The 20,558-nt window shown below is 39.6% G+C and overlaps 2 protein-coding genes across 4 annotated transcripts in view; one reads left to right on the forward strand and one right to left on the reverse strand.

Moving 5' to 3' along the window:
* The window catches only part of dock1 (dedicator of cytokinesis 1), a 469,250-nt gene that overhangs the window by 216,108 nt on the left and 232,584 nt on the right, over positions 1–20,558 (reverse strand). The gene's annotated exons all lie outside the window — the stretch shown is intronic.
* The window catches only part of LOC134321265 (inhibitory synaptic factor 2A), a 66,224-nt gene that overhangs the window by 28,276 nt on the left and 17,390 nt on the right, over positions 1–20,558 (forward strand). The window contains exon 3 of the mRNA XM_063002903.1: positions 3,306–3,377. Coding sequence (XP_062858973.1) covers positions 3,306–3,377 — 72 coding nt within the window. The remainder of the gene's footprint in view (positions 1–3,305; positions 3,378–20,558) is intronic.

The raw sequence follows: 20,558 nt of genomic DNA on the forward strand, positions 1-20,558 counted from the left end.
TAGGGAAGGTAAGTGACAGGAGTGCATAGATAAGATAGAGGTAAGATATGTCCTGCCAGTAAAATAAATCAATCATTTCAACACAATGGTGTATAACCAAGGTCAGGTTGTTTAGCGGGCTGTTTAGAGGTCAAAAGGTCACTATCAATCTCTCTGCTGGCACAGCACTCAGCACAGCTGGAAATTAAATGTGATGAAAAACTGGCGAGCCCCAATGTGCACAGAATTCTTCTAGAGCTCTACCAGGATCAGAACAGCACAAATATTATCAAGAACGATTAAACAAACAGTCTGAAGAGAGTGAAGCTGACAGTAGCTCTAACCAAGAGAAAGCCTTTAGCTGATTGGTGTAGAACAAATGGTGTTAAATACATTAGGTTAGAAAAAAGGAACAATTAAAAAAGCAGTGCTCTCTGACAGAATCGTAATTATGAGCCACATTTTGGTTCATTCTACAGTCCGACATCTTTTTTCATAGAAAAAGTGGCATCTTGTGTATGGCTTCATCTTCATCTTTTAGTACCAAGTAACAATGAGCCTTTTTGGTAAAGTGACTAGCACGACCTCAGGTTCTAAGATCAACTTTTGCCATCTAGTGTCACCTGATGCTGAAATACACAGCCATAATACATCAATGAAATACATCAACCATAACAATAAAACCACCTCTTTGTTTCTACACTCACTGTCCATTTTATCAGCTCCACTTACCATATAGAAGAACTGAGAAGTTCTACAATTATTGACTGTAGTCCATCTGTTTCTCTGCAAGCTATTTGGGTGGTAGATCATTCTCAGCACTGCAGTGACACTGATATGATGGTGGTGTGTTAGTGCTTGTTGTGCTGGTTTGAGTGGATCAGAAACAGCAGCGCTGCTGAAGTTTTGAAGCACCTCACTGTCACTGCTGGACTGAGAATAGTCCACTAACCAAAAATATCCAGCCAACAGTGCCCCATGGGCAGCATCTTGTGACCACTGATGAAGGTCTAGAAGATGACCAACTCAAACAGCATCAATAGATGAGTGATGTCTGACTTTACATCTACAAGGTGGACCAACTAGGTAGGAGTGTCTAATTGAGTGGACAGTGAGTGGACACGGTATTTAAAAACTCCAGCAGAGCTGCTGTGTCTTATCCACTCATACCAGCACAACACACACTAACACACCACCACCATGTCAGTGTCACTGCAGTGCTGAGAATCATCCACCACCCAAATAATACCTGCTCTGTGGTGGTCCTGTGGGGGTCCTGACCATTGAAGAACAGGGTGAAAACAGGATAAAAAAGTATATAGAGAAACAGATGGACTACAGTCAGTAATTGTATTTGGAAGTGTCTGTGATAAAACTGTTGCTAGTTTAGTAAAAGAATGCATTCTATTTGGATGGACAAACTTTTATTGAATTCTCTTTTTCATTATGTAAATAAAACACAAAGCACTTTAGAAACAGTGCGGTAAATATCACAGAAAGCCTGGAAGTGCAGAAAAAACTGCCTTCTTGTGCAATAAATAAAACTTTACCAACACATTATCACTACAGTATAAAATATATACCCAAAGTACAACAGTGCTAATAGAGGAACATCATTGTACATCCGCTTCAGTTCTTTCTTCTGGAGTGAGGTACTAATGAGTTGAGTTAATGAGTCGAGGCTAGTGAGGGCTCCCTGCAGTTAAGATACTGGACTAGTGATCAGTTGCTACAGTCAGGGCCCTTAGCCTTTAATTGCTTGCATTGTATTCAGTCGCTTTGGAAAAACGCATCTGCTAAATGTCCTAAATGTAATAGCTGCACACCAATTTTAATCCAAAAGGTAATTAATCAGTAGAAAGGTCAGTAAGCGGTTCTGTGTGTGTGCCATGATAAGCACATCTTGTTTCTAGCTTTAAGAGAAGGCTAACATCACATAATATCATGCAAAGCCCTGAGATCCACATGGCTGAGAATATTATAGAACATAAAATTGCTCCATGCAGAGCTACTTGAGGAAAATTATGATATTCATAGTTGATGAATTGACAGAGCTATAGGAATAAACTATAAAGATGTCAGCAAGTCAGTGGGAGGTCTAATATATATATATATTTAATAGAGAAAAACATTTTTATCCATTATTTATAGTGGCCTGTAATCAGGGGATACAATCTTTAAAGGAGAAAAAACTATGGCGCAAAAGCAAAGCGCTAATATCCAGGGGACCCCTTAAACTTGCACACTTTTTTGTGTGGTGTATTTGATTTTAAATATAAATTGTCTATATTTAACTACTCATAATGACAAAGTAAAAACTTTTTTTAGTAGAGTACTTATTTAGTAGGATTTTAATGTCGTGTTTTACACTTTGGTTACATCCATGACAGGAAACAGTAGTTACTCATTACACAAGGTTCATCAGTTCACAAGTTATATCGAACACAGTCATGGACAATTTTGTATCTTCAATTCACCTCACTTGCATGTCTTTGGACTGTAAGAGGAAACCTGAGCTCCCTGAGGAAACCGACGCAGATATGGGGAGGACATCCAAACTCCACACAGAAAGGACCCGGATCACCCCACCTGGGGATCAAACCCAAGACCTTCTTGTTGTGAGGCGACAGTGCTACCAACTGAGCCACCGTGCCGCCCCTTTTAGCAGATTATAAATGTCTGTGGCAAGACAAAATAGGTCAAGATTATAAAACAAAATCTAAGGTTGAGTGCTCCAGGACCACAGTGGTCTCAGTAATTCTGAATCGAAAGAGTACCGTGGCTAAGGATCACCTTTTTGTATGGCACAAAGCATGCAGCCAAAACAACACTACAGTGAACTTAGGGCAAGTCTTTGAACCAGTCACAGCAAATTGAAGATAGCAGTTCACACATGCTTGCCATCAAAACTGACAGGGCTTAAAAGGATGTGACATGAATGATGGGATAAACTGCTTAAATCCAGGTGTGCAAAGCTTGTACAGATGCATTCAAGAAGACGTGCACCTGTATTTGCTGGCAAAGAGGCTCCTTCAAAGGATTGAATCAAGGGTCTAAACATGTTTTCACTTTATCATTATGTATGGGAAAATGTAGAATAATGGATTAAAATTAATATTTTATAGTAAATAAGGATACAGGATCCTCTGTGATGTAGAGCCTATGCAGGAAGCAGGTGTGTATGGAATGCTAACGTGTGTGTGCGTGTGTTGTAACCTTGAGCTGTTAATAAGAAAGGACAAGACAGATAACACATGCATGTTTTGGGGGACCAACTGACTAACCGAATTCCCTAATGACCCGTCCTCTCTCTTTATCTCCACCAGCCTCTCCTATCGGACCGGACAGGACACAGCCAACTGCGACACATGCCGGAACAGCGCATGCATTATTTACAGGTTAGCTTTTTCTTTTTCCTTTACTGATAAAATGTCTTTTTTTTGGTGGGGGAGTGTAGGTAAGACATGAAAGCAGGGGAAAACGGGACAAGCAGCAAATGACCATTTCTAGGAACCAACAGCTGTAAATGATGACTGTGTATTACTGCTGCAGTATTACAAATTGAAGTGATGAGTAGATTTGGAAAGAATATAACACAGTGTATCACTTGTAAACATTAGGAGAGGGGGGGAAACACACAACTAAAACTGTCATGTACAGTCTTTTCCACTTTGAATTGCTTGTTCATGTTTTGCTCTGAAACCATGTAGCTAATGTAGATAACAGGTACTGAAAAGCCACTAAGCCATATTTTCTGGACACAGATTGCTCAATGTTTTTAGCCCTCTTATAAAAGGCATTGTTAAGCAATACAATTATTTTACATTACTAGCCCTAGTATTATAAAGTCAGGGTTACAATTCCACCCATTGGTTGTGCCTGGGATAGATAAGTTCTGGGGAAAGGGGGAAACTAGTCCTGTCTTAGTTACCCCTTTGCTAACAGGTACATAATATTAATAATACAATAATTTAATCATTACCCAGGAAGGCTATTTCATGTATATTCCAATAAAGTGTGAATCCCCTTGTAAAAGATCTCAATTCCTCAAGTACAGGAGAAAATATAGTATTTTACATATAAGCAGTGTGTGTATGTGTGTGTATGGATTGTAAATCACTGTGCCGAGGATTCAGTAAAGAGCTGAGCTTGCTTTTTTTACTCAATAATTGAAGAGTGATCTGCAGCATCACTACTACTGATTTGCTGTGTGTCCACGTATACTTGTCAGTCACGTGTTTACTAATTAAGACCAGGCAGTGAAGTGGTCATGTGCTGAAACAAGGATGAATTCATAATCCATTTTGGCTCTCATATCTTGAATGCTTTTATAGTTTTGTTGCCATCTCCTCCTCCCCATTGCAATAAAAGTGATTTCAAATTGCAGTCGGGAAAGTCAGTTTTAGTGACAGTTAAATAGCATTTTTATTATGTTTCTTCATATTTACTATTCAAGCCAGTTTTACTATTCAAGTCAATATGAAGTTTTATTATGATTCTCAGATTCACACATTCTGCAACCCTCCGCAACCCTAGGGCCAGATTAATTATATTATTTAGAAGTATTCCTCTAATTGTATGCATTTATATTGTTGCTGGCCACAGTCTTCCAAGCATAGTTGTCTTGTCCAATGAACTTGAGCTTATTAAAATGTGTCCAAAACATTCATTTTGGTTAGCTGGGCTTTGATGGAGAGGTTAGATTTAAATTGGCCAAGGATCCATTTGACTGTCTTCTTTTCTAACCCTAACCCTAACCCTCGGCCAGTAAAGCAGTAAGCTTTTTCAGTACGCAAGTGTGAAGTACACATGCAACCTTACCAACGTCACGTGATGCATGACGTCACATCGCCACAGTTATAACAATTTTAAAATCGGACAAAATTTATTCTGTCGTTCTCCACGAAGCTACTCATAACGTTACTCAGGGTTTTAATTAACCATAGCATTTTTGATGTTTGTCTTACTCCGCTTTCCGCCATCTTTCTTCTTCGCTATGGACGCCTTTGCAGCTTCAGATGAATTATTGGATAAATCATTGGACTGTAAGTGTGCATCGTTTGCAGTAGGTCATCTACTTTTCGCGTACTGTTTAATGAATACTACGTATTCGGACATACTAACCGCTCTCTCGTACTGCTTTCGTGTGCTGTTCAGTATGGAAGTATGTGATTTCGGATGCAGCCTATGTTAAACATAGACTGTGGTTTGTTATACAGCCATGAAAACACTAGTACAAATTACCAGATGTCAGTTCAGTGTTAAAAATTAATATTACTCTTTGTAAGGTACAAACTGACTACAGCTGTACAGACTGCATTGTATTATTAGAAGAAATCCCATTATAGGTGGTAAAAATGAATAGTGGTGCATTGGCACTGAAAGTCTGCTGTTACCCATTGGAAAGTAGGCAAAAAGTATACCAGTGCAATAAGACTCAGCTTGTTTACCTAAGTCTGCAACATTGTTTTCTGCATTTTATGTATTAAAATGTACTGGTGTTGGGACAGGTTTTAGTGTGTTGCTGCACTCAGTTTCAGTGCTGTTAAAATCCAAATTCTCCAGATACATATCTCATTAAGACTCATACTACAATAACAGGTTTGTATTTAAAGTGCCATCTAAATTGAAATTGACATAACGTAGCTTGACATCAGCTTAGGCGATCAGAATCCAGCTATCAGCTCATCACTCAAGCCAGCACTAAAACGCTAATTCTCTAGAACACATCATATGGTTATAGAATAAACCAGCATTTATACTGTACAGTATTGATGTTTAACCATCTTAAAGAGCATATTCTGTTTTAACATAATGTAAAGGTCAAGTAAAGGCAGGTCAGATTTATATGCATAGCAATATTTTACAATAGCCATTGTCTCAAATACAATGCAAGAGTGAAAGACAGTTGCTTATGAATATCTCTGGCTCTGTCCCAACACATACACTACTGTACTAAAGAGCCATCATGACTATTTAAAAATGACTATATATGAATATTTATATTTCTTCTACATTCCTTCCCTAGTTAATGACAAGAACATTTTGTAAATCCTTGTAAAGTATGTATAGCAGTAGCATCACCAGGTTTCAAATCCATCAAAAAAGAGGATGTACACCTCCACAGAGATAGAGATGTTGTGAAAAGCCGTAGTGATATATAAGAAAATGAGACTTTAATAAATGAGTACTTCTATATAAGCCTTGAATTGCCATGCTCAATATTTAATATAGCGTAAGTAAAATCCAATAATCCCTATTTTCATCCTGAGAAAGTAATTTACGTCTTCATGGTGTGCCCTATATTGTGTGTTTACATTCACTGATGCATACAGGGGGGCTGAGAGAAAAGCCAACAAATGTATCTGTATTAAAGTGCGAAGCTGGTCATGTTCAGTGTAATAACTCTTCTCAGCAGTAGACTGGAATGAAACCATTATTTTATTTGACCTTGGACTTGGAAGGTATTTAGACCCGTTAAAAGTTTTGCACACATTATTGTTTTGTGGATTTTTTGTCATCAATCATACTGATGCAAAATCTATAACTAAAATCTCTAATCACAAAAGTAATCAGACCCTTTATGCAATACTTCTAGAAGCCCTATTAAACTGCAGTTAGGGCTGCAGGTCTTTGTGGTCTCTACAAACTTTGGGCATAGTGCTATAGCAATAGGCAGCAAATCATATAATATTGTTCACCCCTAAAAGCGCTATGGAGCATTGTGCAGATTAGATACTTGTTAACCAGGTAGCGTTAGCATAACAGTGTTAACAGATAAGGGAGGTTTTCTCAATATGGTGAAAAAAAATAAACAAAAACAGCAAAGAAATGAGCTGTGCCAGCAGTTTAGAAGTTGTTGTTGTTGTTCCAACACAGATTAAAACAATATATACTGTATATACGGTTTGTCTGTTTACGGTTGTTGCAAAAAAGCAAACGGTTAAGAAAAGTTACTACCAGGGCCAAAATACTTCAGTTTAATTGCTATACCGACGTTATACCAACAACACCAAAGAAAGCTGGAAGTGTAGCTATATAAAGTCGTCCACTTTTTTACAACAGACCTGTGATCAAGTTGTACAATCAGTACAATCAGTAGAGTCATAGAGTCAGTAGAGATGTATAACTGTGCACTTCATCAGTGGTGACCAAGAGACTGCGAACGTCGTTTTACTTGTTAAAAGGAGAGCTAACGGTAATTGTATAATACTTTGTATATATTGCACCTGTTTCACACGTACTGATTATATTGTGTCATTTTGTGGGCCAAGCAAAGCTTCTAGTACTCAAAACCTTCATTATATACGTGGTGAAATGAAAACCTTTTATATTCTAGGTACTTATGATGGTAAAATCAGCCACAGACATATAAAACATCCCAGTCATACAAAAAATACCATCAGAATCTTAAAAAATACCGTAATACAAATATTTGGACATACCGTCCAGCCCTATTTGGGCAGTTCATCCCAATCATCAAGGCACATCTATTTACACTGTCAGATGTTCGATGTTCATTCAACTGTCCCACAATTCTCACCAAGCTCCCAGTCACTAAGAAGCACCCCGTACCATGAAGAGTATTTGTGAAGTAAAGCACTAATTTTGGAAAACTGAAAAGAAAAACTGGCTAGCATAAACATTCTAGTTCCCTCCAAAGGGGTTCAAGTTAGGGCTCTGTTTATTGTTACTCGCCTCCAACAAAGAACAGTGTGCAAACATCACTACAAATAAAAAAGAACCAGCAATATTCTGGCACATATGAAACAGTTGTGTTAGTGCCCATTTTTCTTCAAACATCACGCTGCAAAAATAAATATATAGTCAGCTTATCTAGACACCGACACCAACACACACACACACACACACACACACACACACGAGAGGGAATACAAAAAAATAGCCTGTCCATGTTCAAACACACTCAAACACACATGCACCCATAAAAACGTTTGGCCCGTCGTGTTTGCAGGTCTAGTGTGAGAGGAATAGCAAGTGTGGCTTTCTGATTGCTTTTGTCTGAAAATCCTAAAATCCTGATCAAAGTTGAATAAAACATTAAGGGCTCAATCAGGATTTGCAGAAACAAATCCTCAAAGCTACTGCAGCCTACTTATCAGTCTGACAAAGATATGTTTCAAACGTTACACATTTTAATGATCTAAACAAACAGTATCATGGATTTGATTGCATCTTTATCTAGCACCAAAGTAGGTATTCACGTGGTTAATTTGACATTTTAGCTCAGGGTTGTCTTATGCATAACATCTACCCTGTAAATTGCCAATTAATATCTGAGTCAGCAGTCATGGGTGAAAGAATTTCAGAAGGTGCTTACATTTTCAGTAAAAACTCAGTCAGTTGAATATAGTAGAGCTTGCTGCTCAGGTGGCACAGCGGTAAAAACACACGCTGGAACCAGAGCTGGGATCTCGAATACATCGTATCAAATCTCAGCTCTGCCTGCCGGCTAAGGCTGAGTGGCCACATGAACAACGATTGGCCAGTTGTTCAGATATGGGCGGGACTAAGCCGGATGGGGTCGGTCTCTATCATGACTGGTGCAATTACGACCTCTGCTGGCTGATTGCACAGAGATAAGAAAAAAGAGCTCTCAAAGTGTAGGTGATAAGATGCATATGGCATGCTGCCCACCTGTCGGAGGGGGCATGGGTTAGATTTGTTCTCCTCAATCAGAGCAGGGATCGGCATTGATGGAGAGGAAGCATGACGCAATTGGGCAATTGGACGCGCTAAAAGGGAGAAAAAGGGGAGAAAATGCATAAATAAAAAAAACATATAGTAGAGCTTGTTTCATGTGTGATACACACATTTGTGTCATTTGTGTTTTCTTTCGATTGTTTATCTTCATAAATAGTCCTGTGGAGGGATAATGTACCAGCATACAATTTTCAGACTGCTCTCCTTTCATTCTGCATATTGTACTGATTTCAGAAATGTCCATACACTGTGAAGTATTAAAATAAATAAATCAAATCAAGCGTTTCAGTAAATCTGATCTAAACTGAAACAGCGGCAGTCTGGATTTAGAAAAGTGTGTGTGCATGTGTGTGTGTAAGATAGGATAAACCTTTGGCAGAATCTGGAAGGACTTAGGAAGAACGAGCGGAACAAATTCAGTCTGCAGAACAGAATCAATGCATGAGGCGATGGAGTGAAGAGGAGAGCCAGACGTCTTTTTTAACATCACAAACTGAACGTAGGATGAATGTCATAGGTGAGAATCGCTAGGTTTTAGAAATGGATCATACATCGAATTTAACCGAGTCCATAGAGAAAAAGGAGTAACACTAACAGATCAGCAGCAGATCAGTATGAGTATTCCAACTGAGAATCAATAAAGAAAAATAAGTAAATAAATAAAACGTATCCAGCTTTTAACCTCAGTCACACTAGCTCTTAGTTGGAGACGTCCGTCAATTGAACCTGCATTTATTTTAGTAGTACAGTGGTACCTTGTAACTCAACGCCCCCTAAACTCAAAAACTTTGAAACTCAACACTCTTTATCAAAAAATGTGTACCCTTAAACTCAGTTTCCCTTAATCTCAATGTGTCATCAAAACGTCATCAAAGTGCGAATACAATATGAATCAGCATTTGTGTGAAATAATAACCAAATACACTCTGAAAGCATCCACATGTATCTGTGTTTAGCTGGATTTTCCTCCTGTTTCACTTTTAAACTTGTGTTGTAGCTCGGGGTTCTGAGAAATTGTGAGAATCAGCTGAACATGCAAACTCCACACAGAAAGGACCCGAACCACCCCACATGGGGATTGAACCCAGGGCCTTCTTGCTGTGAGGCAACATTGCTACCCACTTAGCCACCGTCTAAAATGCTTGTCATAGCCGTTTAGGTGGCGCAGCGGTAAAAAGACACGTTGCAACCAGAGCTGGATTCTGAGTAACTCGTATCGAATCCAGCTCTGCCTCCCCGGTTCGAGGCTGAGTGGCTGTATGAGCAACGATTGGCCGGTTGCTCAGTTGGGGGTGGGACAAAGAACCTGATGTGGGTCTCTCTCTGTCAGAATGCGATTACGACCTCTGCCGGCTGATTAGAGGCGCCTGCACAGAGATGAGGAAGAGTGCCCTTAGGGTGTGTCTCTCCGCATGCAACGCTAGGTGGCACCACACTCATCGATGTGCGGGTGGCAAAAATGCATCCGGCTGCTGCCCATGTTTCGGAGGGGATATGGGTTAGCTTCAATCTCCTCGGTCAGGGCAGGGTTCGGCATAGACAGAGAGGAAGCACGATGCAAATTGAACAATTGGATGCGCTAAAGGGGGAGAAAAAGGGGAAAAAAATAAATTAAAAAAATTAAATGCTTGTCATTAAAAAAAAAAAACTTAACGTGACTTAATGTATTAAAAGAACGACATCGAAACATTAAACCTCTTAATTATTACTGTTTATAAGTTTTCTTCACTAATTAAGAAGCATAATTAAACAATAAAGAAGTAAGGGTAAAATGCAGGTTTTATTGTATGTTTATATTGATTTTTACCTGTTTTTAATTGTATTTTAGTGTATTTATATTATGCTTGTGTTATTTTCAGTGTAAAAGTGTCAAAAACAACCCCATTGTTTTACATTAGCTTAAAATATATGCACAGGACCATGGAGCACATAAACAGGTTTCCCATACATCCTTATGGGAAAAAAATGTCTTAAAACTCAACGCCTTATAAACTCAACGCCACTCCCAGAACCAATTGACACTGTATTCAGTGTGATTTACAGTTTTATGTAATATCGATTTGCTATGTTAAAAATGTATACTCAACAGGAAACCAACTTAATGATGGTAATTCTTGTTTAAATCAGCATTTATTTGCTGAATGCAGCATGTTTACCAAAACATGACATTTGGCCTGGGATGTTATTGTTTAGAGGAGATGGTAGCAATACAGTGTTTTATTCTGTCTGTGCTTTTGGTAACTACACACCCAAAATGTGTCTACCTCCTGCTGTAATATCATCTGTTAGTCAAGTCCAGAAATATTATGAGTAAAACATTAAACACATGTAAGACAAAATGTATGATACAATTGTGATGTTGAGGCGCTTGGGTGGCGCAGCGATAAATTAAACTAGACCACTACTGCTGGGATCCAGGATAGGAATCCCCAGCAGTGCTACCAGCCAGTCCAGCGGGCACATACAGACATAATAGGCTATATCTAGAGGAAAGGCTTAACGATGGTAAAAACTGAAAATAAAATACAATTGTGGTTTGATATATTTGTGATTTATAGCATTTGTAATCACTCATTGTTTGTTTATTAAGATTTTAACGTCATGTTTTACACTTTGGTTACATTCATGACAGGAACGGTAGTTACTCATTACACAAGATTCATCAGTTCACAAGGTTATATCAAACACAGTCATGGACAATTTTGTATCTCCAATTCACCTCACTTGCATGTCTTTGGACTGTGGGAGGAAACCGGAGCACCCGGAGGAAACCCACATGGACACGGGGAGAACATGCAAACCACACAGAAAGGACCCGGACCCCCCCACCTGGGGATCAAACCCAGGACCTTCTTGCTGTGAGGCGACAGTGCTACTCACTGAGCCACCGTGCCGCCCATTATCACTCATTGTAAGGTTAACGGTAACGTTTTATTTTTTAGACTTACTTATATTGTGATACACAAATGCAAATTCATTTTAGTTTTAATATAAACACTACATTTATTATCATTTTTTAATGGAAAATAAACTTGCCATAGAATGTTTTGCAGTGTGCCAACATATGATTACTGTCAAATCATCCCGGTTGTGTTATTATTGCTTGGATTTTTTTTTTTTATTTGTGATTATTATTAAAAATCACAGTAAATGCAGGACAAATGCAGCAGCAGTTCTGCTTTATTTTGACTTATTTCTTGCATGTTTTGCTTCTGATTTTCACACATTTTTGACAGGCACTCTTTGTAGTGACAAGTCCTATAAAACTTAAGAAGCAGCATTCCACCCATATTTTGTGACATCGTTTTTCAGTGTGAAGGGCTTTTATTTTCATGTTTGTTTGTATGGTCAGATTGCTCCTGACTTCTTTTACAGCTGAATATTTTCTGACCCCTCGCTCTGTCATGTCCAATCAACCACAACATATCAACCAAACTGAATACGGTGAGGTCACTGTTCTTCACTGTTAGGGTTTGTTAATGTTATTTTTTTAAAGGTGCTAGGTTAAGTAACTTGCCAGCAACAAACAAATTTCCAAAATGTACTATAGGGTCAAAAGTATGTGGACACCAAACCATGAGATTATTGGACATTCCATTTCAGAACCATGTGACTGAGGCTATACCAGCCTCCATGCTTCTGAGAAGGCTTTTCACAAGATTTAAGAATGTGTCTGTGTGTTAGCATTAGAAACATAATATACTTGTTAGCAATTGTGTGGCTAGGACACATGAACTAAGTCAGGAACCATCAGTAGGCGTGTCCACTAACTTTTTATCCATATAGTGTATGTAAGACTTAATCATAGTACACTTAAATTAACTCAAAGCTATAAAGCTGGCCAAAACATGAAGTTATTCATTTATTAATATATGGAGTTTATGTAGATTTATCCTGGTCAGGGTTGAAGTAAGCACTCACCCTGTCTGGGAGACACAGGAAAAACGTAAGAGTACAACCTTAACAAAGGCTTTCAATTACCCACATCTATGGGCAATTTAAGAATTGACTAATCGAACATGTACATGTATTTGGCAGAGTACCTTGTTTCCTTAAACGGATAAATCCCAGAACCAGATGAATAAAGGACCTTTTTTGCACCCATTTCCAACTTGCTTGAGACTGTACCATAGCAGACAGGCAGGAACTACAAATTTGTGACTGCTGATTCAAAGCTACCTGTTAAAAAAAGTAGGGCTGTCAAACGATTAAATTTTTTAATCGCGATTAATCTCAGAATTTCATATAGTTAATCGCGATTAATCGCATTAAAAAAAATCTGTGTAAATGTTATAGAAAACAAGGATTTTTAAGTGAAATGTTACAGTTAAAATGGTGAACACATTTTATGCTAAATGTACTGATGTTAAAAACTGCTGGGACAAGAGAAAACTGTTTTATTCACTCACATACTAGGCAGTAATACTATCCAGTGGTTTAATGGACGTTTCTACACGAACTGAGTGTGTTTAGACTAGGGTGGCCAGATTCATAGTAACAAAAAGGAGGACATTACACCCCAAAAAGCCGGACATCATATTAGGAACAGGGGGACATGCTACTGCAACACACAGAATGAATCCAGAACCCATATAACAGAGTTTTTGACCAATTTAAGCAAGAATTATATAACAAATGACTGTTTTACTCACTAAATGTTGTGTCTTTTCATATTTAGGTCCGTTCATCGCTGCCTCAAAAGTTTACTTTTTGGCATTTTCACCGCGTTCCTGATCATGAGAGCTGAGTGATTGACTCAAGTAGCGGTGTTTACAAAACAGAGAGGGCGGGCGAAATTCAACCACCCAATCACAGACTAGCATTTAGAGGGCGGACCTTCTCCGATTGGCCAGTGGTAGCTCTGTTTCGACATGTACCTGAGCCAATGGTAAATAATATTGATCAAAAATGAAACCAGTTCACTCCAAAAGGAGGATTTTTAAGTGTCCGTCCTAGCGTTACGTGAATGGAGGACTGGCAGCTTCTTTATTATGCAAGTGCATTACTACGACACTACCACGCTCGGTAACATTATGTTAACAAACCGCAAATGAAAAACGGTGGCAAGTCCGACATTAAAACGTTTGTTCTACCAGTCAAGTCTCAACATGAACTAGAATTTGCGTTAACGGCACTAATTTTTATAATCGCGTTAAATTGAGATTGCGTTAATGCGTTATTATCGCGTTAACTTCGACAGCCCTAAAAAAAAGCAATGGGCCAGTCTATAGACATGTTTACTGTTTAAACATCACCTGTGTAACTGAGCAAAAATCCCACTGCTAAAAAACCTAAAGGTCATCCACCACTGCTAAATAATGTCATTTTACCTCACTTTTCATGCTTCATTTTACCCTTGCTCCTTCACCAGACCTCCAGCTCACCACCGCCTGCATGTGTAATGTGTTATGTATTGTATGGAGCTGAAAGAACAGAGTAACAAAGCCAGGCAATGCTGATTAGTGGAAAGAGGAGGAAAAGGGTGATGAGATTCGTTTGATCTCCTTTCTGCCTCGTCCTTCCTATTCTAATGATCCACTCAGAGAGAGCGCAGAGGAATAATAAAGGGCTGGAGCACCCATTGCCCTGATTTCCATTCATCCAGCCCTAAGACACGGAGCCGTTGTGAACTTTATTATACTTAACAGAATTCTTACAGATTCAGAATTCTTATGTTAGAAAGTAATACAGAGAGGGAGATGATTCACTAATGTGATGATTAAACTCAGAACCGGAAAAAACTGTGGACCAGAGAACAGAACAGAGGGTGTGGAATTACCAAGAGTCTAAAAGTGGAAATGGTAATCTGGAGCTTCATTCTGTCTCTACTTCTTGTAATTACACAACCAAAATGTGTCTCCTGCTGTATTAAAATTGTTAGTCAAGTCTAGAAACATATTACATATAAAAAATATTGTGAGTAAAACATTAAACACATGTATGACAAAATGTATGATCAGTTGTAATGTTGAGGCACGGTAATGTTGAGGGTGACGCAGCAATAAATTAAACTACTACTGCTGGGATCAAGGGTTTCCAGCAGTGCTACCAGCCAGTCCAGCACACACATGCAGACATAATAGGCTATATCTAAGGAGGAAAGGCTCAACGATGGCAAAAATTTTAAATAAAAATTGTGATTTTATATACTTGTGATTTATACCATTTGTAATAACTCCAAGTAGGGCTGATGGGACTGACATATTGTGAGAGACACAAATGCAAATTAATCTAAGATATGTTTGCATATAAATGCTATATTTATTAATTGTTCTTTGTTCTATTTTAACTAATGCCGAGTTGAACCATCTCATGAAAAAGCCTTTTTTACCCGCATTGTGCCTAGCAGAAAAAAAAAGCAATATAAAATATTTATTTCATACTTTTGTTTGCATTCAGATAAATATGTATTTTATTTATTTATTATAAGTAGGTCCCTACTACATTCACGGCAAAATGTGCTTAATTTCACGGACCTAATTTTTTTTAAAGAAAAGTGCCACATAAAACAACACTCATAAAGTAAATAATAAAATAAATGGAAGCTGCAATACACCGCATTGCCTACTTTAATAGTCGAAAGTAAACCTAGAACATCCAGCGTCCACTGCGAGGCTCCGTCTTAAATACGAAAACACTCGTTCGTGTTTTGACACCCCCTCCCTGCAGCCACAGAATTGGTTGGGACTTTTCCAAACTTTGCACTTCGACATCTTGGACATTTTGACTAACCGATTGCTAACTGAATTGCTGTAGGATTGCGAGTGTAAAAGACTTTTCTGTGGTGTAGTGTGCTGATAATGTTTGATGTATGTGTTTACATAACAAGAGCATTTTGTCCCTTTGGAGATTCTATAATCAATGTAAAAGTGTGCTTCTCTACACACGTGATCATCTCTCTAGACTGTGCCGCACCTCAAAAGAACAAGCCAGTAATGTGTTATGCTTCCAATGGTTTGTCTATGTACAGTTAATTTCTTAATTTATAAACTAAGCAAACTCTGAAGATGCTTGGTAACGCTAGGATCGCCTCGTAGTGCAAATTAACCAGCAAACGTGAGGTACCTGAATGCTACTCAAATTCAAACTCTGTTAGAACAAAAGTGTTTTTTTTCCCCTAAGAAATGAATGAGCGTTAGTAAGTAAATACAGTGTATCACAAAAGTGAGTACACCCCTCACATTTTTGCAAATATTTTATTATATCTTTTCATGGGACAACACTATAGACATGAAACTTGGATATAACTCAGAGTAGTCAGTGTACAACTTGTATAGCAGTGTAGATTTACTGTCTTCTGAAAATAACTCAACACACAGCCATTAATGTCTAAATAGCTGGCAACATAAGTGAGTACACCCCACAGTGAACATGTCCAAATTGTGCCCAAAGTGTCAATATTTTGTGTGACCACCATTATTATCCAGCACTGCCTTAACCCTCCTGGGCATGGAATTCACCAGAGCTGCACAGGTTGCTACTGGAATCCTCTTCCACTCCTCCATGATGACATCACGGAGCTGGTGGATGTTAGACACCTTGAACTCCTCCACCTTCCACTTGAGGATGCGCCACAGGTGCTCAATTGGGTTTAGTCCATCACCTTTACCTTCAGCTTCCTCAGCAAGGCAGTTGTCATCTTGGAGGTTGTGTTTGGGGTCGTTATCCTGTTGGAAAACTGCCATGAGGCCCAGTTTTCGAAGGGAGGGGATCATGCTCTGTTTCAGAATGTCACAGTACATGTTGGAATTCATGTTTCCCTCAATGAACTGCAGCTCCCCAGTGCCAGCAACACTCATGCAGCCCAAGACCATGATGCTACCACCACCATGCTTGACTGTAGGCAAGATACAGTTGTCTTGGTACTTCTCACCAGGGCGCCGCCACACATGCTGGACACCATCTGAGCCAAACAAGTTTATCTTGGTCTCGTCAGACCACAGGGCATTCCAGTAATCCATGTTCTTGGACTGCTTGTCTTCAGCAAACTGTTTGCTGGCTTTCTTGTGCGTCAGCTTCCTTCTGGGATGACGACCATGCAGACCGAGTTGATGCAGTGTGCGGCGTATGGTCTGAGCACTGACAGGCTGACCTCCCACGTCTTCAACCTCTGCAGCAATGCTGGCAGCACTCATGTGTCTATTTTTTAAAGCCAACCTCTGGATATGACGCCGAACACGTGGACTCAACTTCTTTGGTCGACCCTGGCGAAGCCTGTTCCGAGTGGAACCTGTCCTGGAAAACCGCTGTATGACCTTGGCCACCATGCTGTAGCTTAGTTTCAGGGTGTTAGCAATCTTCTTATAGCCCAGGCCATCTTTGTGGAGAGCAACAATTCTATTTCTCACATCCTCAGAGAGTTCTTTGCCATGAGGTGCCATGTTGAATATCCAGTGGTCAGTATGAGAGAATTGTACCCAAAACACCAAATTTAACAGCCCTGCTCCCCATTTACACCTGGGACCTTGACACATGACACCAGGGAGGGACAACGACACATTTGGGCACAATTTGGACATGTTCACTGTGGGGTGTACTCACTTATGTTGCCAGCTATTTAGACATTAATGGCTGTGTGTTGAGTTATTTTCAGAAGACAGTAAATCTACACTGCTATACAAGCTGTACACTGACTACTCTAAGTTATATCCAAGTTTCATGTCTATAGTGTTGTCCCATGAAAAGATATAATGAAATATTTGCAGAAATGTGAGGGGTGTACTCACTTTTGTGATACACTGTAAGTACAATTCAGCTTAGTGAAGAGGTGATGAAGGTTTTTAATCATTTTTTAAAGACAGCGAGAGACTCAGATGTTCAGACAGACAAGGGAAGCTTATTCCACCACTTGGGTGCAAGTACAGAGAAGAGCTTTGATGCTTGTCTTCCTCGAGTCCTGGGTGGAGGATCAAGTCGAGCGAGACTAGAGGCTAGGAGGTTGCGTACAGAGCGGGGTTTGATAAGACCACGAAGGTAACTTGGGGCTGGTCCATTTTTGGCTTTATAGGCGAGCATCAGAGTTTTAAACTGAATGTGTGCAGCTACAGGAAGCCAGTGAAGAAAATGCAGCAGTGGGGTGATGTGGCAGTGTTTAGGTTGGTTAAAAACTAGACGGGCTGAATGAGCTGCAAGGGTTTAATAGTGGACATGGGAGCACCTGCCAGGAGGGAGTTGCAGTAGTCCAACCGTTTGATTACAAGTGACTGCACAATGATCTGAGTGGCGTCCATGGTGAGAAATGGTCGAATCTTCCTGATGTTGTAGAGGAGGAACCGGCACGATCTTGTCATGTTGGCTACGTGAGAAGAGAAGATCAGCTGGTTATCCAGGACAACACCAAGGCTTCTTACATTATCAGATGGTCTGATCTGGAAGTCATCGAGAGAGATGACTAGGTCCTGGGTTGGAGATTGATCTCCAGAAATAAGTAACAGCTCTGTCTTGCTGGAATTGAGTTTTAGATGATGAGCTGAGACTTGCGTGTCTGAAGGAGGAAATGACAGAATGAGTTGAGTATTATCTGCATAGGAGTGGTAAGAGAAGCCATGGGAGGCTATGACCTTACCCAGAGAGCAGGTGTAGATAAAGAATAGAAGTCCCTTAAGAGAGTTTATGGAGGGGACATAGATCCCCTTCATGACACTTGGTACGAGCACCCTTCCAGGTAGGAGGCCATCCATTGCCATGCTAGTAAACACTGAGAGGGCCAGTGGTAGCTCAGTGGTTAAGGTACTGGACTAGTAAACACAAGGTTGCCGGTTCAAGCCCCGCCACCACCAAGTTGCCACTGTTGGGTCCTTGAGCAAGGCCCTTAACCCTCAATTGCTCATTGTGTTCAGCTCATTGTGTAAGTCGCTTTGGATAAAAGCGTCTGCTAAATGCTGAAAATGTAAATGAGTATGATGCTTGTTCAGGAACTACATCCAACTTCTAATCATCCAATCATCCAACAGAACGTTATTTAATCTGATCAATACTGTGAAACTGTTGTGTTCCAAGATCACAATATTGCAGATCCAGAGGACAAGGAATGGTTTGATGAATTTGAAAACAACGCTTAGCATTCAGAACAGGCAATGTTTGTCTTACACTGTACTATTGTTAATCAATAAAGCTGCTTGATTTAAATTAGACAGAGAGGGGGGGGAGAGAGATTATAAGACCATATAGTGGTGTAACAACAGTGAATACCTTCACACACTTATGAATATTTCATTAATCTGCTGTGAAACGGAGAGACACTATTTAACATCACTGTGAAAGCCTGAGACACAGCAGCAACAGAGCTGTTGAGGGGTAGGTAGAAAGAGGTAGGTGTGTGTGTGTGTGTGTGTGTGTGTATGAGAAAGAGATTCCCCACTCAGATAGCACTGCATTTAACAGAGCAGCTGGTTGCCATAGATACCAAAAAGAAGCCGGCAGATGTACGAGTGAGTAACAATAAAAGCAAGGTTTTCACTTACGCCTCCCGCACACTGCACAATTTCAAGCCAGATTTTAGTGTCACTTGCTCATTAGATGGGGGAGACCTTGATCGGCAGCCAGATTTGGCACTTTCCCATCACGAGTGTTCCTGTAGAGTGCATCAATCAGCAATCCAATTTCTCTGGTTGCCGGTCACCGTTATTGAGGCTTTGAGACTGACGGTTTTCAGCGGGTTTGAAATGACTGCAGATCAGATATGTATTGTGCACTTGAACAACTAGCAGTAGCCTGATGAGAGAGCTAGATAGAAAATCAGTATATGAGAGTGTACTGAAAATCAGTATATGATACGATTTTTATTATCCTTAATATAATGCATCAGGCTGCAAATAAACGAGTGGCTGTTCCCACATACCATGCCATATACTAAACTAGTGTGCTATATTACAAACACTATAAGCAGAAAAGTTGGGATATTTTATAAAATGCTATAAAAACAAGAACGTGTGAGCTCTTGTACATTCGTCTAAACCTCTATTTAACTCACAAAAGCATGCTGAATATAAAATCAAATGTTTAATTTGATGCCTGCAATGATAACAATGCCTGTTATGTTAACAATAAGGTGAATCAGTAACAAGTTAGGAAATCATGATTGGGAAGATTCACCAAAGGCAAATACGTGTCATGGCTCACCATGAGAGAACAGTAATTCATTTCAATAAAAACTTTATCAGTGCAAGATTGCAGATAATTAAGGTCTTTTACCACTATACTACTATACTACTACACATAATATTATGACAAGATTCAGGGAATCTAGAGAAGTATCAGTGTGTGCATGGCAAGGCCTAAAATCACTGCTGAATGTGTGTGACTTTCAAGCCCTCCAACAGCATTGATGGAGAAACTGTCAAACTACTGTGACAGACACATGGACTTGGGAGAATTTTGGAAAACTGTTATTGAACACAGTGGTCCCCAACCTTTTTTGCACCACGGACCGGTTTCATGTAAGATATAATTTCTATTTAAAATAGAATAACAATACTATTCACAAATGATGGAAAATCAGTGGGAACCCTGTGCTTTTTCGCTGCAACTAGACACTCCCACCTACAGGTGATAGGAGACAATAACACCCGAAGTGTGTTGGAAATGGAAGCAGTGTTTTCACTGCTTTTGTGGCGATCTCTAATTATTTATTCTTTCTTTGCAGCCTGGTAATAAATGGCGAATGGGCCAGACTGAAGAGTCAACATCTGTCATGGCATAGGTGGCTTGCATGTGTGTAAAGGCACCACTAAAGTTTATACAGGAATTTTAAAGAGGCATTGGTTGAAGTTTTGGACAAAGTTTTTCTCCCAGAAGCCCATGGTTATTCCGGCAGTACACCAGGGTTCAATCTGTCTGCAGTCCAGATCTATTAC

Source organism: Trichomycterus rosablanca, chromosome 10 (assembly GCF_030014385.1).
Source record: "Trichomycterus rosablanca isolate fTriRos1 chromosome 10, fTriRos1.hap1, whole genome shotgun sequence".
Classification (NCBI taxonomy): domain Eukaryota; kingdom Metazoa; phylum Chordata; class Actinopteri; order Siluriformes; family Trichomycteridae; genus Trichomycterus; species Trichomycterus rosablanca.